At 49.4% G+C, this 9,918-nt stretch overlaps 1 protein-coding gene across 7 annotated transcripts in view; it reads left to right on the top strand.

Annotated features, from left to right (window-relative positions):
* Positions 1-9,607, top strand: part of LOC144114394 (sushi, von Willebrand factor type A, EGF and pentraxin domain-containing protein 1-like) — a 226,465-nt gene extending 216,858 nt beyond the window's left edge. For all 7 annotated transcript variants that reach the window (XM_077648114.1, XM_077648119.1, XM_077648121.1 and 4 more), the window contains one exon: positions 9,259-9,607. In XM_077648114.1, the coding sequence (XP_077504240.1) occupies positions 9,259-9,500 (242 nt within the window). In that variant the 3' untranslated portion in view covers positions 9,501-9,607. The remainder of the gene's footprint in view (positions 1-9,258) is intronic.
* Positions 9,608-9,918: the final 311 nt, after the last annotated feature.

The following is a 9,918-nucleotide window of genomic DNA, read 5'->3' on the forward strand; positions in this document are numbered from 1 at the left end:
GCTTTGCATGCGTTCAACTAAAAGCGCTAATGTGAGTAACGGCGCAACGTCCCGTAAAATGGCGTGTGTGTGTGTGTGTGTGTGTGTGTGTGTGTGTGTGTGTGTGTGTGTGTGTGTGTGTGTGTGTGTGTGTGTGTGTGTGTGTGTGTGTGTGTGTGTGTGTGTGTGTGTGTGTGTGTGTGTGTGTGTGTGTGTGTGTGTGTGTGTGTGTGTGTGTGTGTGTGTGTGTGTGTGTGTGTGTGTGTGTGTGTGTGTGTGTGTGTGTGTGTGTGTGTGTGTGTGTGTGTGTGTGTGTGTGTGTGTGTGTGTGTGTGTGTGTGTGTGTGTGTGTGTGTGTGTGTGTGTGTGTGTGTGTGTGTGTGTGTGTGTGTGTGTGTGTGTGTGTGTGTGTGTGTGTGTGTGTGTGTGTGTGTGTGTGTGTGTGTGTGTGTGTGTGTGTGTGTGTGTGTGTGTGTGTGTGTGTGTGTGTGTGTGTGTGTGTGTGTGTGTGTGTGTGTGTGTGTGTGTGTGTGTGTGTGTGTGTGTGTGTGTGTGTGTGTGTGTGTGTGTGTGTGTGTGTGTGTGTGTGTGTGTGTGTGTGTGTGTGTGTGTGTGTGTGTGTGTGTGTGTGTGTGTGTGTGTGTGTGTGTGTGTGTGTGTGTGTGTGTGTGTGTGTGTGTGTGTGTGTGTGTGTGTGTGTGTGTGTGTGTGTGTGTGTGTGTGTGTGTGTGTGTGTGTGTGTGTGTGTGTGTGTGTGTGTGTGTGTGTGTGTGTGTGTGTGTGTGTGTGTGTGTGTGTGTGTGTGTGTGTGTGTGTGTGTGTGTGTGTGTGTGTGTGTGTGTGTGTGTGTGTGTGTGTGTGTGTGTGTGTGTGTGTGTGTGTGTGTGTGTGTGTGTGTGTGTGTGTGTGTGTGTGTGTGTGTGTGTGTGTGTGTGTGTGTGTGTGTGTGTGTGTGTGTGTGTGTGTGTGTGTGTGTGTGTGTGTGTGTGTGTGTGTGTGTGTGTGTGTGTGTGTGTGTGTGTGTGTGTGTGTGTGTGTGTGTGTGTGTGTGTGTGTGTGTGTGTGTGTGTGTGTGTGTGTGTGTGTGTGTGTGTGTGTGTGTGTGTGTGTGTGTGTGTGTGTGTGTGTGTGTGTGTGTGTGTGTGTGTGTGTGTGTGTGTGTGTGTGTGTGTGTGTGTGTGTGTGTGTGTGTGTGTGTGTGTGTGTGTGTGTGTGTGTGTGTGTGTGTGTGTGTGTGTGTGTGTGTGTGTGTGTGTGTGTGTGTGTGTGTGTGTGTGTGTGTGTGTGTGTGTGTGTGTGTGTGTGTGTGTGTGGCGCGCGCGCGCGCGCGCGCGCGCGCGCGAGCTCTAGAAGCTGCCGCCGGTACTTCTCAGGCACCAGGAGTTGCTCATATGCGCGTCCCTTTGAGTCGCAATATTTCCAGATTTTTCATGAAAGCTGAAGTTCTTTCTGGCGACTCCCTCTCTCGCTTAACGATGGGTCGCTTTTCTGCTCTGCAATGAGTGCTTTCCTATCAACGTTAGTCAAATCCTCCCAACTAGTAGAAGCAGGTGTTAATGTCGAACCTTTCGCGTTGGTTCCTGTTGCCGCATTTTCTACGGAATCGGCAGTTCCTTGCATTTCATGAGTTACCGCTGGTTCGGGAACACTATCATGATCATGCTCATGTGGATTAGACGGATCAGTTTTCCTGCAAGGATCCCCCGGCTGGTCGGGAGAATGGTTCGGTGCCTGCTCATTTATCGGAGCGTAGTCGAGTTTCTTTGCGAGCTCTCGCGCTCGAGAACGTGTTAGCGCCATGCAAGCCAAGCCTGAGGTGAAATGGAGACCTTTCTCTTTCAGCAGCTGCTCGGATTTGTTCGAAAACAGGTAGGGCAACTGTGTCTGCAAGTTTGCGCTAACTGCCGCTTCTGTGTCTAGCCTGACAAAAGTCCCCTTTATAGTCACCTTCGCTATAGGCAAGCATGCACTCTGTTCTTCGGCGACCTGCTTATTCCAGGCGCATTCGCTGGTGTAATCCGTGGAGGAAACACAAGACGGGTGAGCAACATCCATTGTAGCCGCTGAATCCCGCAGTGCTCTGAATTTCTTGCCATTTATCACCACGTCCCGCATATATGGCTCCAGCAATTTAAGGTTTTCCTCCGACTCTAGCATGCACGCGAGCGCCATCTTTTGCTGTTTGCAGTTCAATGAGATGTGACCACCCTTGTTGGAATTATAGCAGAAAATGGGCTTTCGCGCTAAAATGCGCGAGCTCCAGGTGCCTGCTGTTTCGGCGAATCAGCAGATTTGGATGACCCAATCTTTTTTTCGCTACCTCCTCCTTTTGATCCCGCATCCTCTGCTCGGTGATCCCGGCGTGCTGGTGGCATCCTTCTTTCGGGGATTCTCTGTAAATAGGTTTCTCCCTTTCCTAACCAGTTATCGTACCCTGCCTTGCTTTGGAGGTTTCGGCGATCGTAATACTTGTCTGCGAGCTGTGCCGCTGTGTCTAGGTCTATATCTGTTAGCTTATCTTGCAGCCATATCCTCAGATCTTCTGGAATCGCGCTATAGTACTGCTCTAGGGCGATGCACTCCAGTACCTTGTCACGACTTCCGTGCACCTCAGCGGTCTTAAGCCACTCTTTTAAGTTGACTTTAAGCCGGTACGCGAAGTCAGTACGCGACTATCCGCCTTTCTTTGCCTGCCTGAATTGCTGCCTAAAGGCTTCAGCAAAAAAGCCGGGACTTCCTATGCAGTGCGCTCTTTACCTTGTCGTAGTCATCACACTCTTCCCGTGAGAGGCGAGCCACCACTTCGGCCGCCTCACACGGAAGGAGAAGAAGTAACTTCTCCGACCAAGCGCTCTTGTCGATGTGCACCTTCCCGCATGCACGTTCGAAATTTACCAAAAGGAGTGCAATATCGCCTCCCACGCGGTATGGTGAGACGAGATCCTGCAATCTCTGCCTCCCTTGCTCCTCTACCGAACCTACAGGGCTAAGACGCGCCAAATTCCCTCCGTTCGACGCGATTTCGAGCTCGTTCATTTTTTCCAGCATGTTCTCTCGCTTTTTCCTCAGCCCCACGGACCTCCCGGCTCTCTTTGTTGTTGTTGTTGACCTCACACAATGGCACATACCCACAAGGGGGATTGGCCATAACCAGGCGGTGACTATTTAAATGACCAGTTGCATGTGGCAAGCATGGTATTACCTACCAAAATTTGGATCGCACAGTTTCCGTAGCCGAGGTGGTTGCAGGAGGTTAGGGGGGTCATACAAACTAAAATTTAGGCAAAGAAGGGGTAGGGATTACTATAAGTGGTTGTAAAAACCGAAATAGAGAAGCTGATAATGGGATGGGCAGGACGAAAGTTCATGATGGTAGACGTTTTTATTCTAGGAGATAATTTTGAACGGCAGAGCAAACATTCCCATTGGTATGGCCAAGCATAGAAGCGCCAAGAGACAGAACAACCGCAGAAGACGGGCGCAAACTGAGATTCTGTATTGGAACTTCTAATAGTCGCCTCCTAATCGATGAGTAGCGACAGCAAAAAAGAAGAAAGTGCTCTATTGTCTCCGGCTCCGCACAATACGGACACAATGGGGAGAACGCCAGACCAGGCCTGTATAGGTAAAAATTTATATGCGGCACCCGGCAACGAAGCCTCGTGAAGGAAACTTCAAGATTGCGCGATCGCCAGACTGAGCTTCTCCATGGGAACAGTAGGTGCTGGAAGTCGTCCAAGGAAGTAAGCGCTGATGCGCCCAACTCGTTCATTACAGTGTACCGTCGAAAGCGTGCCGCCGTGATGCAAGCAGTTGTTGGAAGCGGGTCAACAATCGGTCCACGCAGGGCTGCCTTCGCTAAAGCATCAGCTGATTCATTTAATAGAAGACCCCTGTGCCCAGGAACCCAAAGAAGTCGAATTGATGTGATGTGTGGAGGAATCAGGAATTTTAGTATCCGAAAGAGCTGCGATTCAGTGGACGCCGAGAGGGAAGTGCATAAAGATAACGAGTCCGTAATTATTATTTCTGCTGATAAAGAAATTGGTACCTTGCGCAGAGCGAGAACCACTGCTAGAAACTCAGCCAGATAGATAGGAGTGAAATCTTGGAGACGGAGAGAAAAAGACCAGTCAAGGGACTGGGAGTAAATACCTACACCTGCCTTTTCTGCACACACCGAGCCATCAGTCGCAATTGCAACATGTGAGCTGAAGATCGACAAATAATCCTGCAACATACCATTTAACCATGAGAAAGGCAGTAATTTTGCATTACATAGATAAATGTCATCGTAGATGATAGACACATTTGCAGGGATGGACCGCACCGGAACAATTTCAGGTATTCGCACGTTGAGTGGGCCCAGCAAAGATTCAACGAAACAGATTTGGGGAGTTTGAAGGCGAGACCATCCGACACCCAAGAACTCCGCTCGCTTCCCTAGGAAGATCAACTCGGATGCATGCTGCTCCGAGTTGCAAAACTTTGAAAACGTTTGTACTGTCAAAAGGCGAAACCTTGCAGTAAGAGACGGCACCCGCGCTTCCAGATACAAAACATTGTTTGCCACGTATTTAGGGAGACCCAAACACAGGCGCAGAGCTTCTCGCTCTAAGAGCAGAAGTGGGCGCAGTTTGTATGCAGCAGCTCCAGAAAACAAAACGCAACCGAATTCCAAGATTGGCCGGATATACATTTTGTAAATCAGCAGAAGAGCATGTCTGCGCATACCGCAGCGAGGGCTACTCATCCTTCGCAGAAGGCCTACCGCCCGAATCCCTTTCGCAGCAACCTGATCTATATGTGACCGCCAAGAGAGAGAGGAGTCATAAGTTACCCCTAGATACTTTAGGGAACATACCTGAGGAATGACATGATGACGATAAGACAATGAAATATGTACCTGTTGAGTAACCGGAAAAGGTAACAAAGCGCACTTGTTTACATTAAGACTTAAGTGTAATTCAGATAACCATCGGTCAAGGGAATTTAAATATGACTGTAAAACCATATACACAGAATGTAAATCACTCGCAGCAGCAAAGAAAGCTATATCGTCTGCATACACGTACGTAGTCACGTCAGGGGAAGTCGGAATCGAACTGAGTAAGAGGTTGAATAGAACAGGGGAGAGGACTGCACCTTGAGGCATACCTCTAGATTGATGAAATTTCCTTGTAGAAACTCCGCGTTGACAACAATAAAATTCTCTGTCAGCCAGGAAAGCTGACACCCATTCCACAAAATAACTTGGCAAGCCCAGAGCCCGTAGTCTGTACATCAGAGGCCCATGTTCGACACTGTCATATGGTTTCGAGATGTCTAGAGTTACCAGCGCAGCATACTGTCGACGCCGGCGCGCTAGTCGGACACGGCTTTCGAGGTCAGTATGCGCACACCATATAGAGCACCCAGGCTTGAAACCAATCTGACAGGGGTTAAGTAGTCCCTTTTCAGTAATAATGGGCATGATTCGTCCATACAGCACGCGTTCAACCAATTTCACCAGATTCGATGTCAATGAAATTGGTCGAATGTTGTCTAAGACCAACCCTTCGCCTGGCTTTTTAAGCACCGGGATAATTTTGGAAACACGCCATACATCCGGGATCCATGGGGTTCTAATAGAGTAATTTACCAGCTCCAATATAGCATTGGGGGATTCGTCGAACAGTATTTTAATCATCGCAGAGGTGACACGGTCAGGACCAGGAGCTGCAGAAGGTAACCGATTTATCACCTGGGAGAGCTCAGAAACCGAGACATTAAGGAAACCATCATAGTGATTCCCAAGCAGTTGTGGGCGAGAGAGCGCAGCCGAAAAACGGTGTTTCAAGCCTTTGCCAATTTCTTCTAATGACCTGGCAAGCTCTACTGGAGGCAGCACATTAGAGGGAATGTTGTTAGGCGGTGGCAGCCTGTTCCTTGACCTCAGAAAGCGTCTCTATTGAGCCAACCGAAGTTCTTTTTCTTTCTGCTCGAACGATACCCGTCTTTCTTGAGCCAACCGAAGCTCTTCTTTTTCTTTCTGCTCGCACAACTCCCGTCTTTTCTGCTCTTCTTTGCGTCCAACGATCGTTTCCCTAGCCTCGTCGACCTCCTCAGTAGTCACCTCCTCCTGCCGCATAACCTCGAGAATTTCTATTTTTCTTTTCGCAGAACGTAGCGAAATCCCCAGATCCTGGGAAATTTCGAGCAGCTCTTGCACTTTTAACTTCTACATCGTGAGTTCCACCATGCGTTAGCAAGCCCACTAAAACAAAAGCCCTAGCTTGAAGGGAACAGAACACTTTCCCTAAATCAATTTCCCAGACAACAGGAATCCGCATCTAGCATCTGCCTGTGCTAGTACGGTCTGGCGAAATGAACGGAAAACTTTGGGCACTCCCCCGGCCAAGGTATAGCTGACGCCTGTCAGTCCCGTAGCTGGCGAGGTCCGTTGGAGCCGGTAACTTCACGTGGACGTCCCACCGTTGCCATCCAGTTGTTGGGATTCAGGTAGCGTGACTGGGCCGGAGAAGAGACGAGGACGATCGGAGGAAGAAATCTTGGAAAACTTTAAACAAAGACTATTTACATAATGTATAAGTAAGGGCAACTGAGAGTGCCTCTCAGTAAAGGGAGCTTCTTAACAGTCGGGAGTCTCTCCCAGCAAAGTGTATCTCTCAAGAGGGGGGCTCTCCTTGGTACCAAGCCAGCAGCTCGTTAAATACTCTTCGTATTCCCCAGTTAATTGGTTTGATCATAGAAGGTTGTGGCCAAGTACTACACCAGGGTGGCCAAATCCTGCTCTGGTGAGAGAGTGCGTTGTCGGTTCTGGTTACCAAGAGCAGGCCGCCCTCCATGCCTGGTTATGCAATTCCATTGACACGCGGATTTTTTTAACACGGTGGAGAATTGCGCGGCACCAGGATTTGAGCCCCGGTCCTCTTGCACGCGATGCGGATGTTCTACCTCTACGCCATCGCTGCAAGCCTTAATTGAAGAGACATTGGAGAGGCCTTTGCCCTGCAGTGGGTGTAGTAAGGCTGATGATGATGATGATTCCCCAGATCCCTAGCTGGGGAATACAATTCGAAGTATGATGTCCAATCACACGATGGCGCTGGTGGTACCACCCACGGCAGGGTGGTCCTGATGTTCTCTCGAAGCTCGGTCGAGGGAAAGGGAAGAGGATCCGGTCACGTTGTCGTCAACGCGGCCTCCAGGTAGGCGCGCACGTGTGTCCGGACTGCGCCCATGTGGACCCGGAAGCCGCCTGCGTGACACAGGAACGCAGGCTGTCTCCCAGCAGGGGTTGAAAGATCTTGTACTGATGACCGGAACGCGGAACCTCTGTCGAAGGCGCGGCACTCGGCAATTGTTCAACCCCAGCATGACTCAAGAGGGCAACACTGATCTTGTACTTCGTCGTCTGATGACCGGAATACATGGGGACGCTATTATCGTCGCTGCACCCGATGTTCCTGCAGCCACGTTTCTTCCAGAGGGCTCATTCACATTCGCGGTGGTTTTCAGGGAATACTCCCCTATGTCCAACTTCGCCGAACTCAACAGCAGGAAGGGAGCGCGAGCACAACAGTGCGCGCGCGTGTGCCTGCGCGTGTGTGCGTGTGCGAATGAGCCATCAGAGCATCGAAGTCATCATCGAGAGTAAATCCAACTGCTTTCAAAAAATGGGAACATCAGGTGTCTAATCGTTCGAATTTTTTTTGAAAACTGTTGCTTTGGAAACTAAATAGACACTGCCTTTTCGTCGTATAGTTAGCAAGGACAAACAAAGGAAGAGCATGGGACTCAGGAAGCGATTTGTATACGTGTTGCCCAGAAACGTTGGGCGAGTTCGTCTCGGTCGTAGTTTTCCTTGTTCATAAGTGGAGCATATTCTAGAATGAGAAAGTACGCACTCAGCGCATGGCAGATCTATTCTAATCATCAGTAGGTAGTCAAACTTTATGCAGTGTTGTGAAGCTTATAGTTAATATACAAGTGCCAGTGCGTGGTTTGAGGCAGGGCACAGCATACTCCATTGATGACTTCAGACTTCATACTTCTTAATTGGTAACTCTTCCTGATTTGACTGTTCCGTCAGGCACCAATACCACTTTAGTCGAGCACTCTTATGACTCTTTAATATCTCTGCATAAAAGCTTGTTTCTGGAGACAACTCTTTTTCTGCGTCCTCGTGACAAAAGTTCATTTTTTTCTCGCTTCTTCTGACTTCATTCATAATTCGCAGGTATGAAGTGGCCAGCTACATACATAAGCAGCACAGCGTATATTTACTCGGTTTTTAATAAACTGCGCGCCTTCAGTGTTGTATACACCTAGAAAATGGAACCCAGGACCGAAAAGGCTGTTCTAAAGAGCACGGCATTCTTTAGTGTGCTTTAATCAACTTTACACCTTGAGTAATGTGTACCTACACAGCACAAAACTCAGTACAAAAAAAATAGCTGTGGTTTTGCTCTGGTTAAACTTGGAGTGACGTGGTGGCTACATCTGGCCGAGTGCAACTCGCTCAGTCAAATTTCAAAGTCAGTCTTTCGCCGCTCCGTTTCGCTGGGCGTTCTTTCTTCATCTTCGTCCCATTTGACACGACGCATGCGCACAGCTGTTGCAGCTGTTGCGCGCCGCGCCGCCGGCAGCTGCCGCTGCTCCGCACCATTTGACCAACCTACGTGACCAACGGCCGCACCACGTCATCATCCACGTGACCAGCGGCACCGCCATGGAGCTCAAGTGGTTCCACTCTGAACGGTCGAAGAGGTGGAGGTGTCGTAGTGTAGCTATCGCTACAAAAACGTTTCTAGCATGCTCTTATCCGAGATCTGCTTAGCGATATTTTTTGTTGAGAAAGATGCGTTGCCTGTTGTGTCCTGTGTTACGTGCACTTCTCGGTGGTGTCATTTCTTCCTGGCGCATTAACTCACTCTCGCCTAATTCAAAGCATGGGACGCCTTAGCTCTATTGTTTAATTACTCCTTGGAACTCTGCACAGAAACTTGCGTCAAGACGTCAAACTCTGGCTCGAGACTCGAGCAAAAGCTCCCTTCGAACTTTCCGCTGAAACTTTTTGTCATAAATTGTCCTACCTCCCAAGCCAGCTGCGGTTAACGTCGCTTGGTTACTTGAAATACGTACCACTCGATAAAAATGGGTGGCGCGTTCTTGTTGCAGTTTTCCTGGAATCCGCAAAGTATCTGTTGTATGCAATGTATGTTGTATGTCGTTGCATATTCTGTGCCTTATGCGCAATCGATATTCTACCCGCAGGTATCGAAGCCTGCGGGAACTTTGACGCTGGACCGGGCGGACCCGCATTGGAAGGGCGCAAGGAATCCTACGACCTGGGCGACAGCATCACGCTCTCCTGCAAGAACGGGACAGAGCTGCAACCTCGCATCGAGAGGCTCCTCTGCTTGGGCGACCGGTGGTCTGAGAACGCGGTGCCGATATGCGTCCCTGCGAAGGTTAAAACTAACGGGGCCAAAAATGAGGAACGCAAAAGAGCCTAGCGCTTTTGGTGCCGGTTGTGAGATGCACATGTGTGCGCACCCACACCTTTTTCTCACGAGAGCGTCCACCAGTTTCATTTTTGTACAATAAATTGTTGCAGCGATAGCGCTATGAAGAACTTTCTAAAGAGGCAAATGGCGTCTGCGTAGTAGTATGACGTTTGTTCCCAGTTTCACTTGCTGCCCAGAGAGGCTGCTGCCCAGGCGGGCCCGTAAATGTCTGCACTTCTGGTGGCAAGGATGTGGTATGTACAGTTACCGTTGGCAGTTCTTCGCCTCGCTGGAAGGCGAGGATGCGAGATTTTTTGATTTGTTAGCAAAAAGTAACTCAGAAGAACCGGACATTGAAAAGCAACAGCAATAGGTGTGCCTTTTCATCTTATTAAGAAGCAGAAAAGTTCAAGCCTGAAGAGCTGAA

The sequence above is a fragment of the Amblyomma americanum genome, chromosome 1 (assembly GCF_052857255.1).
Source record: "Amblyomma americanum isolate KBUSLIRL-KWMA chromosome 1, ASM5285725v1, whole genome shotgun sequence".
Classification (NCBI taxonomy): Eukaryota; Metazoa; Arthropoda; class Arachnida; order Ixodida; family Ixodidae; genus Amblyomma; species Amblyomma americanum.